The sequence below is a fragment of the Ctenopharyngodon idella genome, chromosome 10, assembly GCF_019924925.1.
Source record: "Ctenopharyngodon idella isolate HZGC_01 chromosome 10, HZGC01, whole genome shotgun sequence".
Classification (NCBI taxonomy): Eukaryota; Metazoa; Chordata; class Actinopteri; order Cypriniformes; family Xenocyprididae; genus Ctenopharyngodon; species Ctenopharyngodon idella.
In genome coordinates, this window is record NC_067229.1 from 14,696,282 (window position 1) to 14,717,148 (window position 20,867).

Sequence of the window (20,867 nt, forward strand, 5' to 3'; positions counted from 1 at the left end):
ACATCTTGTTCCTAAATCCAGGGTCCGAGCATCAGCATCGTGATGGATGGAGATACGCTTCTGACTATCAGTCCATGTGTGGAAGATTACTAATTTTGTCTGTTTCTTAACCAATCAGAATCGCTTAACATAAGTAATGATGTAGTTAGTAGACTCTGTTAGAGTTTAATTGCTGTGAAAATGTAAATGTATGCAGAGTGGCCTACAAACTCCTTGTGAGACTTAAGGCTAGCTTCTGCTGATGAAACTGCAAACTATTCTTCAGTAAAATTGTCTTCAATTTATATTTTTAAACCCTGACTCCAGGTCTTCATTCATCATATCTGGTCTTTTGGGTCTTTAACTGTAAAATTCCCCTACAGCACTTTAGTAGAGCACCCTCAGTGATTTGATTCTGGAACCGAGCCTGCATTGACATTTTTTCCTTCCAATCATTTTTTTTTTTTTTCCACCACCATGTCCCTTTAGGGGCTCCGTAGCTTTGTTCCGTAGCACAGGAATAAACTGTATTTTAAAATATGTAGAAAACAACTTTTTTAAATTCTAGTAATATTTCATAATATTACTGTTTTTACTGTAGTCTTTTTTTTTCTTTGTCTTTTTTCATCTCAGTCTCCATTCATTGTAATTGCATGGAAAATAGGGATGAGTATTATGGAGAATTATACTCAAGGTAGCTCCATATTCACTTTCTGACAAGAATGAAAGCAAGCGGAGGAATAAAAGTGCAGTTGTTTAATGACATACCGATTTTCAGCTGGCGATATGTCTTTCTGGGAAAAAGAAAAAAAAAAAAACTTTCAGTAGACAAAAACACCACAAAACAGTTTTTAAATTTGTGAAAATTACCTGATGTAGGAGTCTGACCTTTATACAGCACATGCCAGCCATTGTAAAGACGTTGTTCGTTCGTTTTAACCCCACGTAAAATTCATTATGACGTCTAACCTGACTAAGTTCTGTTAGAGTAATGATGACAGAATTTTCATTTTTGGTCATGGTCCCTTTAGGGTCTGCCTGTCGTCCTGCAGGGCTTTCGAAGTATTTTGGAAAGTCATACGGGATTTTCAGATAACTCTTCAGTTGAAGACACTGAAAATTCCTGCACGTTAAGATAATGCAACAAGTTCACAACTTTAAGCACCTTACAAATGTGTCCGCCCATGTGTGTGACTGAGTGTGTGTGTTTTCACGGAAAGGCGTAGCCTACCTCCCTGTCTCGTACCTCCCGCTAAGACGTATGACAAAGAATTTCATCATCTCACTGTCAGACTTACCGCCACAGGTGGTGTGAACTTCTACAGAGTGGGAATAGGAACACGAAGATTATGGGAAAAACGGAAACCTGGATTTTAATCATAATACTTAAACACCATCAAGGCCTGACAAACAGCAAACAGCGACAGCCACTTCCACAGAGAGACAAAGAGTGAAGCGCGCGTGCGTTAAATATTCATTTGAACGTGTGCCAAAGAAGCAAGCAAACATATGCACACAAAGTCTGTTCTTTTGCTCTGATCTTAGTAGTTTTGGAGCTAAACTGTGGAGTAAAATTGTCTCGATCGATGTCTTTCAATCCGCATTTATTTTTGTCTCATAGGCCTACATTAATATCAACACAAATGGACATGCTAGAAGAGTTAAATTATTAAGTAGTTTCATCATATTTCAAGTAAAACTGCAGGACTGAGGCTCTCCAGGACCAGTGCTGAGCTGAATAAACTTTTTATGGAGTCTTAAAAGTGACACATGCCCCTTTTTACAGTAATATTCTCAGGTGTCCCCAGAATATGTCTAAAGTTTCAGCTCAAAATACCCCACAGATCATTTATTACCATGTTGTAAAAGCCCATTTTTTTAATCGAAGGAATGTTCTTTTGTATTTTCTTAATGTAGCCTATGTTTAAATGAAAATAAGCTGCTGCTCCCCACCCCGCTCTCCAGAAGAGGGTGGAGCCTCTACAACTCAAATACTCTGTCAAACACTAACAATCTGTTTGGTTTTGATTATCATCTCTATTGTGGCCACAGTCACGTGACATTGCAGTTCTTCATCATCATTAAAGTTATTATTTGCATGCGATTAAAAACCTGAACAGTTTAAAGTTTAAACTTCTGATATATGGTTTTCTGAGCGCACACATCCAAAGCATAAACTGATTTTTCTTTCGCATCTTATTGCACTTAAACTGTCAAATACACACAAGGTTATGTCAAAAACACACAAAGTTCACAAACATTGTCGGTTATGTCTGTGAACAAAAACAGCAAGAAAAAAAAAAATCACATGTGTATATTAGATCTGTATATTAAAGTGACAGCAGCGTAATATACATTACCTATACTGCTGCTGTTAATATGAACCAAACAACAAAAGAAAAACAGAAAATCACTTTACTAGCTTTAATAAGAATACATTTCTTAACTTGAATTCGGGTGTTAAATGCTCTGGCGAGGAGATAAACAGAGCGGATTGTATACCGCTCACTCAGGGGAGGAACTGAGCTAATAAGACAGATTCCCTCACCAGTCATGGGTGGGGCTTCTCTCTTCTCTTCCAATTCCGCAGTTAATGTCCAACAGATTGCTCACAGTCTATCCTTTAGATCTTGGAAATGTCTAATTATAATGTGACCATGAGAATTTATAGCTATAAAGTCTTCAGTCTTGTAAATATCCTCTGGGCATGCATCTAATTTGTGATTAATCAGTCATGTGCATAAATCATGCACGTAATTATAATCTCAGTACACATATGTTTTAAGAGCAGCCATAGAACTGTGGTTCTCTGGTTTATGCTTAGAAAATGAATACTAAATAGTTTGGCTAATGTAGTTTATTACTTGGCAGTACAATATTGCCATTATAAAACACTGGTGTCTTTTATGATACTCCTGTTGCAGCCATTTATTAATAGAAATATGACACAAGAGGCTGTACATTACAGTGATTTAACAATAGTCAAGGGGGGTTTTGGTCAGCTTCGCTTTGTATTACAGAACACACTTCCTCCCATTATTGCTTTAATAATCATATGTGTCTCAAGGTCTCTTTAAGCATATGGGGCCACAGAGGAAGATTAAGCCATATATTTGCGTTCTTACCTTCGTCAGTGTTGTTATTTAGCACGTTGAGATGTGTTAACTATGGTGAGGAGGATGATGACAGCTTTCTAACATCTTTTTGTCAAGCTGTGATTCTCACGGCATGTGTTATAATTAAACCTGTTGGGGATTGTCCAGTTAATGTTATATTACTCTGTATACACTCTCCAATCACATTTTACTTGTCTAGAGGTCATAATGAAGGATTATGAGCTTAATTTTATCTAATTTGTTTGAACATGACATGCACCATGAGATGAGATATTTTACTGAGTAGTACCAACACATTGTTTTCTATTCTTGATCGCTTAGCGGTTAGTAACCAAAATTACGACTCAAAGTAGTTACAGATTGCCATAAAAGCATTCTCAACATTGCTTGGAAGAACTGGAAAATGGTAAGAAACACAGAAAGCTGGATGACAGACAACTTAAAATGGATGAAGACATATTACCTTGTAGCTAAATATGTTATCTTAGGTTGCAGATTAGCATAAGCTTGCTAATCTAAACAAGTTATTGTATCACTGTTTTCCTCAAGTCACTTTGGATAAAAGTGTCTACTAAATGAATAAATGTAAATGTTGTAGATTAGCTTATCTAACAAGTTCAATTAATTACGTGACCATGTATTTATTTATTTATTTATTTGGCAGGTATTCATGTAGCAAGCAATACACGGTATGCCGCTCAAAAAAAAAAAAAAAAAAAAAACATTCATGTCAAGCTTCATGTCAAGGTCTTTATCATAGTGTCTGGGTATATTTTGCAATAATAACTTATCCCTGATTTATGTTGGAAGTGGCTAAATGTGACTATGCTAGTTTACAGAGATCCGATTAGCAGCATTTAAGAGGCTGTTTATGTCTACAAATCTGCAAAAACTGAAATGCTATAGTCCATGTGGTCTCTGAAGACCAAAGCGCAGAGAGATTAGAGGAGAAAAGGGAAAAGCTGAGAAGAAAAAGCAGTTTTCTGGCCACAGATCAAATCTCTCAAGCATGATGACTCAAGAGTAAACCATATCTCCCAGAAACCCATCACCTCAGACTTTTCCCCCTTTTTTTCCTTCTCTTCTTGAAGTTTAAGTAGCAATAAGGTACATGGTGGAGTGTGGACCAAAACTGCAGTAGTATTTACTTTTTTCCTAGAGGAACTCTTTCCTTCTCTGGGAACTCTTTTCTTTGAGAGGTTTCTGTAGCTCTCGGAGCTGTCTGTCCCTGGGCTCCAATTAGTTGCCTTTAATGGTCAGCAAGGGCACTAGAGAGACCCTCATAAGGTTCTCCTGCCGAGCAGGAGAAATGAAAGCATGAAGTGTGTCTCTCATCTGGGCTGGACTGTCATATGTTTCTTTACCTTATTATGTGGTCTCTCACTCTGTCTTTTCCACTCTCTCTCAGTCTTTTGTTCTGTTTAATGGATTGTTCCTGTTACGCAGTTGGTTTTTAACTCTATAACTTTAGAGTGACTTTAAAACCATAAAACATAACAAAATTCATTAGATCCTTTGTTAATATTGTCTGATGTTCATTCTGTAATGATGCCAATTCCTGGAAGATGATGTTGTTAAAGTCGGCATGAAATAGAAATTCAATCTATTTTCTAATTGTGACCTTATTGCGAATGATTCATCTATGTATGCGTTTTTTTTTTTTCTCAATTTTTAATCAAAATGTCATAACTCAATCTTCCAGTGAAATTCCAGAATTCTCTCTTTGTGATGTATGCCGAACTTTTCTAATTATTTAGTCTGCTTAAACCATGCCCCTTCTTACAATCAAATGAAAGCTTGCATTCAGTTCCACCTCCATTCAATCAACAACTGATTCATAGAACCAAGTCCCGTCCCACTTTTTTTTTTTTTTCTTTGTCAGCGATACATTTCACTCAGATGTACATCACAATATGGAAAATATGATCTGATGCTACTTCCATTACATTGCAAATTTAAGGACCTGGATTTTACAAAAGGCTAACATGATGGAAAGGGTTATTGGGGAATAAGAAAAATCTTAAACATTTTATAAGTTAGCAAGTTAGCATAATTAATTAGCACAACTAGTAAAAATGGCAACATCCACTCAAACTAGAGTAGTGAAATTACTTAAAGTTCACCCACTATGTTCACTTAATTGGGAATTAATATGGTTTACATCCTAAAAAAGTGTTAATATTTTATCTAATGTATCTAATTTAAAATACATACTGTATGATGAGGACATGAATGTGTACTGCATAACAAGATGCTAATGATTTCTTGGCTCTTCTGTGCAGTAGATCAGCATCTCAGATATGATTTGCAATTGCCCTAGCACTTAGATTATGTTTTATGGCATGGTTTCAAAATAGATTAGTTACTTTTAAAGTGTGCGAATATGTGTAGGTGGACAGGGCATCCTTTGTACGGTGACCTGTATTTAAGAGTACTTGAAAACCATAGAGAGAAAACTGCCAGAGATTGTGCAGTTTTTGTTGGCGCTTTGAAAGTGTTTTAATTCGACAATCTAATCAAACTCTTTCCAACAGAGTTTTAAAACAGGTGCTTAAAAGGTGTGCACAGAGCTTTATAATCTTGCTCCACAGGAAATTAGGGCTTTAAAATGCTAATTGGCACTCACCTTCACTCAACTGGAACTGGAGTGTAAACTATGTCATATTGTCTATGTAAACTTGGAGCTGTAAAACCATTCAATGAAAATATGAATTGTTTCATGCTCTGCTTGCTTCCACGAAGGCGGGTATCCAGGAAACCATTGCTATAAGCCTGACTTCTGCAACTTACCAGGAGCTTTCACCTGCAAATTTAAGTGCCATGCAAACTCTCAGAGATTATAATGGCGTATCTTTGTTTTGCATCCCAGCAGGCACTCTTAAAGATTAGAGGCGATGCTGTCATGCTGTCAGGATAAATGACAACCCAGTCGGAACGCATGTTTTGGGCCACGGGCGGCTCATTGAGGATGCAACACACGTATTGTGTTAGCATGCGCACATGAACATTGGGAGAATATTGTAATTTAGGTCCGCAAGAAGAGCTTAAACGGTCAAACAAATTAGTAAAGAGTTGTCATGTGAATGGATAAGAGTAAAGATTTAACAGTTAACTAATTTGGACAAACTTACCAAATGGTTGAAGGATCAGCCATTAAATGAAGATTTAAATGAAGCCTGACAAGTTCCATACATTAAGATTTGAGTGTTCATAAAACAATTTCCATACTAGAACTTTAAAACTGTGATGTAGCAACAACACACTAGAATTTTTGTTTTCATGACCCATTAGTTCGCTTATATTCTTGTCAATTCTTAAACATTAACATGTACACACTACTTGTGCTTCTTGCCTTAAAAAGCTGGTATAACAATCTCTAGTGGTGTGCTACTGACATCTAGTGGTGATTACATAAAAATATGAGCCTAGTGTCTTACTACTGAGTCTAGCTAAACCAGGAGTGTCCAATCCTGCTCCTGGAGGGTCACTGATCTGCAGAGTTCAGCTCCAACCCCAATTAAACACATCTGAACCAGCTAAATATGGTCTTACTAGGCATACTAGAACCTTCCAGGCAGGTGTGAGGCCAGTTAGAGCTAAACTGCAGGACAGTGGCCTTCCAGAAGCAGGATTGGACACCCCTGGCCTAGTATTGAGTCTAACTAAACCAGGGGTGTCCAGTCATGCTCCTGGAGGGCTACTGTCCTACAGAGTTTAGCTCCAACCCCAATTAAACACACTTGAACCAGCTAATCAAGGTCTTACTAAAGATACTAGAAGCTTCCAGGCAGGTGTGTTGAGGCAAGCTGGAGCTAAACTCTGCAGGACAGTGGCCCTCCAGGAACAACTGAACTAAACCATAGAATATGACTAAAAATAAAATGATCATCAAGCAAAATGTTTTCATAACAGAGTGCAAGCAAACCACTGCCTAAACTAGCATACAAAAAAGCAGCAATGCATTAAAGTTATGATGAACACTAACTGTTTATTTTTACTGCCTCTAAAGATGGAACACAGTACGTGCTTGCGAGAGACAGGGACACACCTGGGCTGTTCAGTCAGACAGGGCATTAAAGTGAAATAGGATGACAGCATTCAAGAGAGAACCCTTATACAGTGCTAATTTTGTGAGTTACATGCTAACACTACCTGCAGCTACTACAGAAAAGACTTTTAGGGTACATTTACACAACAATGATGTACTAAAAATGGAAAAGTTTTTCCTTTACATTTTCCGTATACAGACGACACCATTGTCAAAATGATCCCCGTTCACATGGGTCCTGGAAAACGACTAAAAACGCTGTATTCTGCATGCCAGGCAAGTTGTTGGCTATGTCACTTTGTAAAGAAACACTACGTGCCTATAGACTGAACACATAATACGCACGAGCATGACGTCACCTGCTTTCAAATGTTTGCATTTTCAGGCCCCCAAAATGCATCATCATGTAAACACGTAAAACGTTTTACATTTTTAGTTGAAAATGGTGTTGTGTAAATGTCCCCTTAGTTAAATGGTTTGAATATCACTTACATGGTTATTGTGGTGTTGTTGGTGTAGATGTTAAAACTTCTGGCAAAGTAGGGATTTTTTTTAACTTTCAGAACACTAATGTTCATTACACCTAAAAGTAAGCAAATGATTGCAGCTACATTGAGAGTAACACAAAACTTAATTTGAGTACAAAGCTCTCCAAGAACTTTCTTCAGTCCGTCTCATTGCTAGCATGTCAAACAGGTGTTCTGAATTACATTCTGTCAAATTTGAAACACTGCCCCCTATGTGCAGTTAAATCCCAACTGTGTCTCCCCTTTTGGACCTGAAGTGACCCACTGCCCATGTGATACGAATTTTACAGGCAACGACAACAGTCTCTGTCTGTAAACTTTTCTGAGCTAAATTTAGCGCTGGGTCAAACAACAAGGTTGCTTAGCTATTGCATACATATTACATAGCATGCAAAGCCATTTCTAAGCCATAGAGAACATGAAATATTAAGCAAACAATATCAGGAGCAAGAGATGAATGGACTAGAATGAAGGGACAAAAACAGAGGTGGGTCTTCTCTGGGAAAGTAGAGCATTACTGTCCTGGCTTTCTGTTGACCTGCACAAGGTCACCCAGAGGACCCAGTACCCAAATATTACAGCCCAAAGGTGTAACAAACACTCAAATCCCTGTATGTGTGTTAGCGCGTGCATTTATTTATATATCTTCAAACGTCCTCCTTCTTTGGGCCATGACAGGTGCCTCCCAGCTCCACCTGTCCATCCTTTTCCACAGCCACATGGTGGCGGACAAATCCAGAAAGGGATCAGTCATTCAAGAAATGGCATGCTGAAGTGCCACGGGGCCACGGAAGATCTCTGGACACCGGATCAGACGCAGCTGCCCCCCGGCTGCTATTTTCACTCAGCTTAAAGCACCATGGGCAGCCAGCATCTACGCCATGGACTACCCACAACAACCAGTCTGTCTCTGCACGCCATGAAGTCTACCACAGGCGAGCAAGGGCTAGTTCATGCACATCCTGCACACGATACCCAGAGCTTGCCCTCCGATCCTGATGAGCTCGACAGTGGCAGTGACAGTTCGGAGAAATCCACTGGAGCAGGGAGCCCCGCACGGGGCCACAGGGAGGCGGGGAGACACAGAGGGGGCCGTAGACTCTCAGGGGTGAGTAAACAACGGCAGGCAGCTAACGCTCGGGAGCGAGACCGCACGCACAGTGTCAACACTGCCTTCACGGCTCTACGCACCCTCATCCCCACGGAACCGGCGGACAGGAAGTTGTCGAAAATCGAGACTCTGCGATTGGCATCGAGCTACATTTCACACCTGGCCAATGTGCTTCTGCTAGGGGAGGACTGCAGGGACGGGCAACCGTGTCTGAAATATCAAAACATCTTACAAAGCAACACCAATCTCAAAACCCCACCAGTACGACCCATCTGCACTTTCTGCCTGAGTAACCAAAGGAAAATGGTGAGTCCTTGAAGATGACAAAACTATCAACTTCTACCTGTTGAGTTTATGAAGGTTGGACTTGCCTGAAAATGTCCAGAAATTGTGATGTATTTGGTAATATATTTGCATGCCAAACTATATTGGACTACTTTCCACCAGTAGTGCAACTACCTTTTCTTGAATTGTTCTCTTAGCTGCTTAAGTTCATGCCTGCGTATTGTAAACTGATAAGATAAAAATTATGCAGGTGTAAATTCTAACACCCTTCAATTATCATCTACTTCTGCAGCTTAGAGATGGGGAAAAGCACACAACTGCGTGACAGCAGAAGTTCTCTGACTGACTACTGCTGCGTACGAGCTCTCAACTTCTGAATGTTTACATGTAAAGAGACATCGCCTTGCACAGAGACAAGACATTCTGCTGTATATGTTTTTTTTTTTTTTTTTTAAAGCTCTGAGGACATACAAAATGAGTGACAAGAAGAGAGATCTGCACTTTTTCTGCGTTTCCTATAAACGTGTTGCCTCCGCATGTGTGGCCACCTTATCGACTGTGTTTTCGTTAATGTAACCGGAGAATATGTGTAAAGTTGCACCTGGTGGGTGGCTATTTCAGTATCAGATATAGTAAGCTACACCATCCCTTGCCTTAAAAAACAGTCTTGTGTCTGCCTCCTGCACGTCACATGATGGTAATTGAAACCTTGCGGTTTGCAGTGGTCGCTGTCAGTACAACAGCAGGCAAAAACTCATCCCCTCCCTCTTGTCTCCACATCTAAGCTGGGACCCCAATCCCAACATGGCTCTCAAGAGACTGTACACAAGATTCTAACCTCAGCACAAGAAATTGGGTTGGGCAAAGCATCCTAAATATTTATTAGAAAGTTCAAGTAGCACATGACTGAATGCTAAAGGTGGAAGTATTTCATAACGAGAACATAATCTTTCGTGTCTCGGGAACAAGGTACATGGCCCCTAACATGAGCCCTGGGTCATGACCCTGACCCCAAATGTTATATAGCCTTGTCTCAAATGCTACCCTCAGTCCTTGCTGTCTTTCTTTGAGTCACTCTTTGGTGACGTAAGCCGCATTTTCACCACATGAACTTACCTCAGGAACTAGGAACTTTGGGGTGGTACTGTTTCGACCGCAGGAGCCAGGGTCTAAATGAAGTTCTGGGTAAAAAAAATCCCCCCCCCTTTTCAAAGTTCCGGAACTTTCAGGGGTGGGACTTGGGCACTGAACATGCTGATTGGTTGAGTTCATGCAGCATTTTGATTGGTTGACTCCACGCAGCATTTTATTTTAACCATATTTTTTCAAAAGTATGTTGCGGTGCGTGCAGTAAGAGTTGTTTGCTATTCGAATCAACAATGGAGTTTAAAAAATACGACCGATGGACTGACAATGAGGTTCAGGCTTTATTAAGCTTATAAGCGGAGACTAGAAAGTTGTGCGCAGTCCTACGTCAACCGTACTATCTTCACGGTACTTTAGACCGCTATGGAAAAGCAGCTAGCAATAGGTTTAGGGGGAAAAAAGTTCCTGGGACAAATTGTTCTGGGTAATTTCGGTGGAAATGCGGCTGTAATGACAACAATTTCACACTGCGACCACAAAGGAGATGCTTGTGCTTCTGAATCATAAAACACCAAATTCTTGTGGATTTCATTGAAATTGCATGAGGGAAGGCCATGTGACCACAAGTCCAAATCACAAGCATCAACATCTTGGGCACGCTACAAGACAGAAGATTGTTGCATTTGCATGCATTTCAAATCTTTAAGACTGTTGTTGTTGTTGATGTTATAGTGCACACTTGGGGCCTCATTTGTAAAATGTGTGCATGCGCAGATTTGAACTTTGAGTGCACAATCTAAAATCCACACCAACGTTCATATTTATAAAAAAAAAAAAAAAAAAAAAAAAAAAAAACAGTCTTTTGACCTGGAAAAGTGCTTAGTGCCACGGCAGGTTCTAAGCAGACGTACGCACTTTTCCTTGTGGCATAGAGTCGGAGTACTGCAGGTATCTGGAACTCTAAGTAATTCTTGCCACTCACTGTTCTCATGTAAAGGATTTGGACATCGACTGGCATTTACAAGGTGGAGATCTGAAACCAGTCAGCCACGCAAAATTTCAAGATTATTTGAATTTTGAAATTTCACATCTGGAAGAGAGGCGTGCACACATTTATTTTTTTGTGTACGTCAGTTCTCTGAATCACACATACACACATTGGAGAAATTATAATACGATCAAAGGTAGGATGGTTTCTATGCAACGTTTTATAAATGAGGCCCTTGGCCCTTCCCACGACTTAAGAAGTGGCAGTTTAATTTCAGAAAATGTCCCACAAGTTGGCACATGCTTTAATTTGACAATGGTTTGGGGGAAAAGGTCAACAATTTTCTGGCTTGTAGCATGCACTAGGCTCCAGTACACCACTGAATCCTCACATGTGCTGAAACTTTTGTTGTATTGTTTACATTAACAGAAAAGGAATCACAAATTTGAGCCTAACACTTACTGTGATTACATTTTTTTTTTTTTTTCTTTTCAGATTTTGCACCTGTGATTTGAACACATTTAAAGGCAGTTTTACTTCTGTAAAAGCATCAAGATGTAGAGCATAGCCATTTCTATCCAAAATGTTTACCTGCGTGTCTTGCACAAGTCAGAACTTCAGCTTGTTATTTTGAGTCTCTGGAGACCGTGCATAATGACTTTTTCTACATTTTTTTTTTTTCTATCTTTTTTTCCTTTCACTAAAGATGTGCACAACAAAAAATAAGTGCAATGAAAGTACCACATATTGTACTGGAAATACTGTGACAAGGCTTTTGTCAGTTGTTTGTAGTAGTATTCTCCCCCCCCCCAAAAATGTAAAGGTCAAAATGCATTATACCAATATGGCCTACCTCTAAAACACTTTAAACACTAGCCTGTCATATTCTAATACTTGAATTGTCTTCTTCTAAAAGTGGTCCTTTGCACATGCCAAACATCAAACAAGCTGCTATTTAATTATCAAATATTTTTGTACAAGAAAAACAGTCTGTACTTGTGACTTTTTCAAACCATTAAATTATTTTTGAAAAACATGCTCTGAATGTAGTTCATCCTGGGTTCTGCAGTGCCCCCTGGTGGAAGACATTGCACATTCAAAAACCAGTATGTTAAAGGGTCAGTTCACACAAAAAAAAATTCTGTCATTAACCACCCTCACGTCGTTCCACACTCGTAAGACCTTCGTTCATCAGGAATATGACTCGTCCATAGACAGGCAATATAATTGCCAATTTCGAGGTCCAGAAAGGCACTAAAGAGATTGTTAAAAAAAACAAAAAACAAAGTTGACATGACTGCAGTGGTTCAACCTTAATTTTAGGAAGCCACAAGAATACTGCGCAAAAAACAAAACAAAAATAACGACTGTATTCAACAATATCTTTTCTATCGTGTTTTTTTTTTTTTTTTTTTTAAATGTTTAGCACTTCCAGATTCTACATCAGAACACCGACTCCTTATTGGCCAGTTCCTGCGTCGCACTGTTCACACGAACACAGCCTCTGCCAATACTGAGCCGGCATTCGGACGCAGCCACGTAAGCTCTGCAATGCGTAACAAACTGACAGGGAAGACAAAAAAAAAAAATTGTTGAATAAAGTCGTTATTGACTAAAGTATTTTTGTTTTGGCGCACAAAAAGTATTCTAGTTGCTTAATAAAATTAAGGTTGAACCACTGCAGTCACGTCTAACGTAACATCGACTTATTTTAATAACATCTTTAGTACCTTTCTGGACCTTCCTCTCATTCCTCTCGGATTTCAAAAATATCTTAATTTGTGTTCTGAAGATGAACGAAGGTCTTACGGGTTTGGAACGACATGAGGGTGAGTAATTAATGACAGAATTTTCATTTTTGGGTGAATAACCCTTTAAAACAAGGCAAGAACCACACACAAAGCATATACTTCTAGGTCTTTATTTCTTTAAAAAAAGTCAATTAGTTATTCCGATTAAAGAAATTGGTGACATAAGATGGAGATATCATAGAAGTGGTTGGGAGTCATTTAAGGGTCTTTACAGGGTGATCAGCAATTTTGTTTTCAGCGCTGTACAGTTTCATAGGCAGGGAACAAAACGCTGATGGATGTTATGGGAGAAGGACTCAACCCTTTGGCAATAACATCACAATGAGAAGCTGATCGTTTTTCCCTTTGTGGACACTGATCATTACGGGGCATGAAGGCATCAATACCATATAGAAAAGGGCGTCTTAAAAGCAAACAAGGCAGCCTGATCTAATTAAATGGAATGTCAATTCATAAAGGAATCATAACAATAATTTAAGATGTCCAAACTGTGTCAACACTTAAAAGTTCCTTGAGTGAGTAAATAATTACAAAGGTTGACCACAACTTTTGTGCTATTTTAAGTGTAAACCTTATTAGAAAAATCTGTTAAAATTAACCACTTGTTATAAAGCCCTTAAATGACATCTAAATGTTATGGTTTGAAAAACAGGAGGTAGAATCGAAAAAAAAAAAAAAAAAAAAAAAAAAAAGGGAAAAAGAAATAAAATAGAAAGACAAGCACTTCTGTAACAAAACATTCTGCTGACATTGTGTTTTAGTCTCCCTCCTCTTCCTCAGATTCAGACTCTGAAAGACAACAGGTAAAACAATAATATCACTGCAGCCATTTTAAGCTCCAAGTTTCAGAGAAGGAAAAAAAAACCCTGCTTACCCTCCTCAGCATTTTTCAGCCATTCTACAAACTTCTTCATCTGCTCCAGGAAGACACTCTTTCCTTTGGCCACATGGGCTTCTGCGTACCACTTCAGAATAACCTCCTCACTCAAAACATCAGCTACAGGCAGTCAAGAAAAAAAAAGCTTCAACACACAGATAACCTCTGTACAGTATTCCACTAGCTAGGTAACATTTTTATACAAAAGTACCATCATGTACCAAGCCTTGGGCTTAAGTGCATAGTTTTAAAAGGATCAAGTATGGAAGACACACCTTTGTAAAGAAGCACCACGATCTTCTGGAAGGCCTTCATGAAGTGGATATTGTCGTAGCAGTACTCCTGGATCTTCAGCAGGAGGGTGAGCTCAGACAGGCCTTGGGAAGTGAAGGCCTTCAGCAGTGGGCTGTATTGCTGCAAAGTTAGCAGAAAATATTACTACTGGTAATATTCAGTATAAGAAAGTAATGCCGTTTCCATGAGCGGCGTAGATACCTTCAAGTGTTTGATGGCTTGCTCTGTGACGAGTTCCTCCTTTTTATTCCACTCGACGGCGCTCATGACACTGGTCCACACGATGCCGATCATTGTCTGCTCAGAGATGCTCGTTTTCTTCATCTCCTCACGAACGTAGGCAATGATCTGGGGAACAAAACACATTAGCCGAATACAGGCACAATAAACCTCCATAGCCAAAGTATGGACGATAATGTTAACCAAAGTCAACTTATTTTAAAATCATAATATTGATGCTTTTATAAAAAAAAAAAAAAAATAAATAAAATAAAATAAAAAAAAAAAAAAAAAAAAAAAGCGCTTCAATTTTACATCTATAAATTAAATTGGGAAAGTAGCCCAGCTGTCTACATGGTACAAACTCACGTCTTTGAGGGTCTCGCCACGGGACATCTGTTCTTGCAGTTCTTTCTGAAGCTCTTTCCGTGCTCCAATGGACTGCTGGTTGCGAGCGAAGTCCGAGAGCTCCTTCAGCCCGGCATCGGTGAAATATTTTGAGAAGTGTTCGCAGCTACGTTTGTTGGCAGGGAACAGCTCCTGTTTTGGGCAAGAGGAGGATAGGTTAAAACAAACAGCATCAACTAGAGGTCTTCACAGGTCCACTTGGATTTGAAACCCGAGGTCCATCTTCGGACACGGGTCTGATATTAGTAGCTTCGGGTCTCAGGTAACTTAAAATAAACGCTTTAACCGAATGGACCCAAGACGACCCAAATTCTTTTAATATGTGCCAACTTCCATTTTGTTTCAGGCATTGAACAATTTTTTTTTATTATTTAAAACAAAAACATATTAAACATTTTTACAAGATGTAATACAATTCTCTGGTGTCCCCAGAATGTGTTTGAAGTTTCAGCTCAAAACACCCCACAGATCATTAAATATAGCTTATCAAATTTGCTCCTATTTGAGCGTGAGCAAAAACACCGTTTTTGTGTGTCCCTTTAAATGCAAACGAGCTGCTGCTCCCAGACACTTTCCAGAAGGGAAGAGGGCGGAGCTCAATAGCTCGCTCTTCGGTTGCTCAACAACAAAGCTGGAGAATCTCACGCAGCCAAAATGACGAGTGTCAGTAACGGTGTTTAGCCTTATATTGTTCAAACCGGAGTCAGACACTGATGAGAGAATTTACAATTTTTAGAATGCATCTGCACGTTTCTGAACGGTTAGTAGATAAATTTATGTAGTTGCTGTGGAGTTGATTCAACTCATCAACTAGCATGTGTCATGTTAATATTTTGTGCAAATCCAGTGTTGAATTCACCCTTGTTTGTGAAGCAGTCCGACGTAAAATGACGGCATGGCAACAACGGCATGGTAACAACACTCTACTACAACAATTCTTCCTCTTCTCTAAAGCAGCACAACATGGCCTCGCCCCCTTTGTTGCGTGTTCTCGGGGGCAGGGTTTATGTAAATTTTACGGTTAGTGATGTCACCAACCCGGGAAGAAGCTCGTTGTAGTCCCTACCAGCAGTTTGTTGTAGTCCTTAAAAAGTCCCTCCAGTTTCACGATTCCACGATCGCTGAATACAACGCAAAAATCAACATTTTTTTGCGATCCTGCATAATTCGTCACTTCACCACAAAATATTCACAAAAAAAAAAAAAATTTTAATCACAAATATAATATCTAATTGAATTATCCCTAATTCATAATCCCTAAAAGCTGCAATGCATTATTTTCACAAGGATAGCCTACAGACCTTCGTACAATGTGCATGCACAGTAGGCTATGTGGTCTGTGCATAGTCTGTGTGAAAGCGATTGAAGCGCTGTATAGGCTACACAAACTCAATTCGGTTCTGACACACTGACCGACTGGCTGCAGATTCCGTGCATGTGTTTGCCGCTAATCAGCGCTCACGCGTGCATACCGAAACGTGTTATAATTCTAGGCTTATTGCCCTTGAACGGTCAAATACACATAATTATGCCTAAATGTCCATCTTGGCGGTTATGTCTTGAGTGAACAAGTTTGGGACGTGTGTCAGTGTTGGATCCGCTCATTACAGTAGGTCTTAAAGTGAAAGCAACCTAATATATATATGTCTGTGTCGTTAATATTAAATCAAACAACAACCGGGAAACCAAACAGTACTTAAACTTAAAGCACTGTTTGTATCTGTATCTTTATGTTGTATTTATTTGTCCTACTGTAATTTATTTATTCTTATTTTATTGCTGACTGTTTACTTGAGAACTTTTTAAACTTATATTATTAGGCATTTGCTTATTGCTGCGGCTTACCTGTAAGATTTGGGTCACATTTCCCACCGTAAGCGATCATGTTATTAAAGCTAGATAGCCTAGTACACCACTGGACTAGCCTCTTTTTGGCAAGGCACAATAAAAGCAATTGGCCACAATAAACAAGATTTGGGCATTTTGTTTGTTCTATTGCCATGTATGACTATTGTGCATCTAACATAATACATGGTAAATGTGGTATTTCTAATTAAAAAAAAAAAAAAAAAAAAACACATTGCAAATTTCATAAAAATCAGTCATTTTGATTGCCAAAAAAAATAAATAAATAATCGCGAAAACCTGGAGGGACTGCTTAATTCTTTAAAAGAAAATGTCTCCAGATGCAGATGTTGTTTATGCTCTAACAGCAACATTACACACTAACTAAAGTTAAGTGAAATCATAATCAACCACCCTTTTAAATAATCCTATGACAAAGTTATCCCCATAATTATGTCAATCCGTGCTTATGTGGAAATTACCAAACCCTCCAGGATACTGGTGCAGCAGCGGCACGCGCTCCATGAGGGATTTGCTTTTTAATATTATCAATTATCAATTTCTTTGCCATTTGAGGTGCAACAAAGCTTATGAGCCGTTTATCTACTGGAATTGCTTGCCCAAGCAGGAGGAAAAAAAAAAAAAAAAAAAAAAAAATAGATGTTGCCAGATATTGATTACAGAAAACCCATCTAAATGCAGTTGATGCCAAAATTAACTATAATCCAATAAACTAAACCATAACTGTATATTTTCATGTTTTCTCAAACAAAATTTGTGAAAATCCTTGTAAAACATCTTTTACATTTAACGCACAAAGTATGTGCTGATTTGTCTGGCAACATATGGGCTAACAAACGTAGCCAACATAAAAGGATTGGAGCATGAATTTAATCTACAAATAAGGAATGAGTAATTTTATCAAGTGTCTCAGGCCATGTTTTTTTTTTTTTTGTTAATTTATGCACGTCCATCTTGAGTAAGAAGTGATTTGGGTCAGGTACAGATTTTAGGACCCAAGAAGACCTAGTATCATCAGCACACAAAAAAGGGCAGCCAATTTAATGTGGAAAAGTTGTTTAAAAAAAAAAAAAAACCCACTATAAATGTATATAAAACACTTTACAATAAAGGTTCATTAGTTAAACATTAGTTAATGTATTAACATGAACTAAGCATGAGCAATACATTTGTTACTGTATTTACTAATCTTCGTTAACGTTAATGAAAATAGTTGTTCATTGTTCATGTTAGTTCACAGTGCATTAACTAATGTTAACAAGATTTTAATAATGTATTAGTAAATGTTGAAATTAACATTAACAAAGATTAATAAATGCTGTATAAGTGCAGTTCATTATTACTTCATGTTAACTAAAGTAGTTAAGTAATGTTAACTAATGAACCTTATTGTAAAGTGTTACCATAATATATACAATTTAAATTTATACATTTGTAAATTAAATTACTCCTTTTCCGTGAATTTTAGTGTTGCATTACAAGTTGAGCCTGCAGATATTTACCATCAGCCTGTTGTCCATGCCAACTTTACGCAGGCTAGCAGCAACTGAGTTGATGTCTTTTTCGTTGATCCAAGATTTGAAGAGTTTCACAGCGAAGGCGGCAGACACACCTGCAATAAAATCCAGACCACGAGTTAGTTTACAAATTCTTCACTCAGAAAATGCTGCCGTTAAAAAGTGTCATTACCTTCCTTGACCAAGTTCTCATTAAAGAGGCTGCTCAGGATGGAGGCTGATATATTGCCATTGGCCAGCAGGATTCCGGTAAGCATGGCCAATTTATTCCTCTCAGACTCGGTGAACCCTTTTAAAAACAGCAGCAGCTGTGAAAAGAAAAGAGACATTATGGGACTTTCCAGATGCACAGTGATGCCGTCTTTGTTGAACTAAGGATTATAGCGTATTTGTTAGTCAAACAATTTTGCTTACCTTCTTAATCTCCTCTTCAAACCCTTTCTCCAGGTACTTGTAACGCCTGATCAGCTTGTTAAAAACCTATGACACAAGATGAATGTGTTGAAACATGTAAAGAAGCAGCCAAAAAGTACCATTTATATCCGTCAAGGTGATATTAATTCAGAACAAGCTCTGAAACATGAGACTATTTGCCAGTCAGGCAGTATTTATCTAAATACCTGAGCGTACGCCTGCATGGTCTCCAGGTCTTCACTTGCCGTGAAGAGGCAGTACTCGGTACGGGTCAAGTCATCAGACAGAGTCCCTCCTGGGGCTGGGGGGGAAAAAAAAAAAAAAAAAAAAAAAAAGGATATGAGATTGAAGGAAGATTGTTTATCTCAATTCCAGCCCATTGAAATAGTCATAAATGATTGCTCACCCAGCATTCCTCCAGCCACCAGGATGTCGAAGAGCGTCTCAGCATACCGGCGGTAGTCGAGCTTGGCGCCAGAGGCATCAAGGAACTTTGCAACCGCTTCCAAATCAGTGCCAGTTTGGTTCAAGCCTTGAACAATACTTTCTTGAAACTGAGTAGGGTCAAATCTCTCCTTTTCATCTGCGGGGAAACGAGAGTTTTAAAATGGGTGGCACTTTGTGTGCGTTTGTTTTTTTTTAAACAAGGAAGCTCCTTAGGCCAGGGGTTTTAAATCTATTCGATGCCATGGACCCCCAAATATGATCTTCTTGCGAAGGAAACCCCATCCTAAAATTTAAAAGGCAGCTATACACAAATACCCTGTTGAAAATTGTTGTGTACATGAATGGCCAAAACGCAGTTTTTAGTTGAAAACGGTGTTGTGTAAACTGCTGCCTCTAACTCAACTTAATTAAATCACTTTTTTTTTAACTACAAAATATTTAGTTAGTTAAATCTCATTAAAATATTTTATCTTATTAGTAAAAAAAATAATTTACACCGTTTTTCTCTGAATTTTTCTATGGTCTGCTTAGTACTCCATCATTGCCCCCCACCCCGGACCCCAGTTTGAAAGCTCCTGGTCGTAGGCTACTTACCTCTTTTCCTAGTTTTAAAACGCTGGCCGGTAAGCGTTGGCTTTTGCTGCTTTTGATTATTCATAAAAGACACCTATGAAAACAACAACAATAATATTAGAGAAAATTTCAATGAAGAGCGCAAAGAAACCGCATGTACATGTGGCAAGACATTTCCAAAGCCATCAATAAGATTCCAATAGAAAATGCGCTAATACCGTTAATACTCTATAAGCGATTTAAACCTTTAATAATAAACTAGTGTATTTAGTTCCAGTTAAACCTGAAGTAATTAATACAACGTGTAAGCTTGAGTTGTGTTGTCTCGTGAGCAAATTATACAGTTTATTATTACACCGATACAATTCAATTCATACTTGTATATGGATATGTTGCTGTATAAAAGTATTAAACAGCGTTTATGTATAATTATTCAGGGCTGCACGAACTATAACTCACGCGCCGGTCTCACGCTAAAGCTAACCGGCTAAAATGAGGCCTAACCGCTCCAATCATTGTTTAAGAGCCACTTATAGTCACTATTTACAAATATCTCAGATCTAAACGAGAGCAATGCCAATATTTTACAAAACTAACATAAAAAACTGAAACTACTAAGAGGTATTATTGTTTATATTTAATTGCTATCATGTCGCGAGCTCCGCCATCATGATTTAAACAGCTGATCACAAACGTGAGCCCCCCAAAAAACAGCCATCCTTTTAAAACACAAATATACAACACCTCAAGATCAAACTGTATACACTTATTGTACGTATATAAAATATATGGTAGGCTTACCGAAATGAATTCAGATAAAAAACGGCTTTTTGAACCCAAGAACAAAGCAAGACAATAGCAGGTCCAAACTCAACACACAAAACCCTCCCGGATGGCAAGAGGCTGCTGCGCCTGCGCAGAAGAAGAACGGGAGAAAAACAATGGATCCGTCCATTACAGGGGAGTGTGGGGGGTTAGAGAGGTGGTTTATTGATAAAATAATGCAAATTGTACATTTAAAACTATTGTTTTGTCATTTAAAAGTAAAATATCATAAAAATTTTCGTAGAGTGAAAAATATACTCGCGTTACTATATATGTGAAAGTTCATAAAAACATCACCCCTCCTAGGCCAGCTGACAGTGATTCGTAAGCCCAATGCTGGTCATACCATTGTAATGAGGGGTGTGATTTCTTTATCGCCAAGGGCAAACCATAAAAAGCATTCAGTTCAATGGGGTCAGCACACAAAGCTTTGATTTGAATATTGTAATTTATATTTTAGATTGTATGCTAAACAT

At 38.5% G+C, this 20,867-nt stretch overlaps 2 protein-coding genes across 2 annotated transcripts; one reads left to right on the forward strand and one right to left on the reverse strand.

Annotated features, from left to right (window-relative positions):
• Window positions 1-3,246: 3,246 nt before the first annotated feature.
• On the forward strand, window positions 3,247-13,177 carry si:ch211-246m6.4 (transcription factor 15). The gene is made up of 2 exons (XM_051909676.1): window positions 3,247-9,087; window positions 9,359-13,177. Exons 1-2 carry the CDS (start codon window positions 8,530-8,532, stop codon window positions 9,389-9,391), a joined length of 591 nt encoding a protein of 196 aa, XP_051765636.1. The 5' UTR covers window positions 3,247-8,529; the 3' UTR covers window positions 9,392-13,177.
• On the reverse strand, window positions 13,046-20,496 carry bzw1a (basic leucine zipper and W2 domains 1a). The gene is made up of 12 exons (XM_051909675.1): window positions 20,368-20,496; window positions 19,588-19,660; window positions 18,953-19,129; window positions 18,753-18,847; window positions 18,547-18,612; window positions 18,305-18,440; window positions 18,118-18,227; window positions 14,711-14,881; window positions 14,324-14,470; window positions 14,104-14,242; window positions 13,826-13,948; window positions 13,046-13,740 (listed from the first exon to the last, which is right to left on the reverse strand). Exons 2-12 carry the CDS (start codon window positions 19,649-19,651, stop codon window positions 13,709-13,711), a joined length of 1,260 nt encoding a protein of 419 aa, XP_051765635.1. The 5' UTR covers window positions 19,652-19,660; window positions 20,368-20,496; the 3' UTR covers window positions 13,046-13,708.
• Between the last annotated feature and the right edge of the window lie 371 nt (window positions 20,497-20,867).

Bases quoted from the DNA above. Each gene is read 5' to 3' on its own strand.
- bzw1a (XM_051909675.1), bottom strand. From the start codon at position 19,651: ATGAATAATCAAAAGCAGCAAAAGCCAACGCTTACCGGCCAGCGTTTT. The intron at 18,441-18,546 runs GTAAGCAAAATT...TTCTTTTCACAG, and splicing joins TTGAAGAGGAGATTAAGAAG to CTGCTGCTGTTTTTAAAAGG. The intron at 14,471-14,710 runs GTGAGTTTGTAC...TTTGTTCCCCAG, and splicing joins GTGGCGAGACCCTCAAAGAC to ATCATTGCCTACGTTCGTGA.
- si:ch211-246m6.4 (XM_051909676.1), top strand. From the start codon at position 8,530: ATGGGCAGCCAGCATCTACGCCATGGACTACCCACAACAACCAGTCTG. The intron at 9,088-9,358 runs GTGAGTCCTTGA...CTACTTCTGCAG, and splicing joins TGAGTAACCAAAGGAAAATG to CTTAGAGATGGGGAAAAGCA.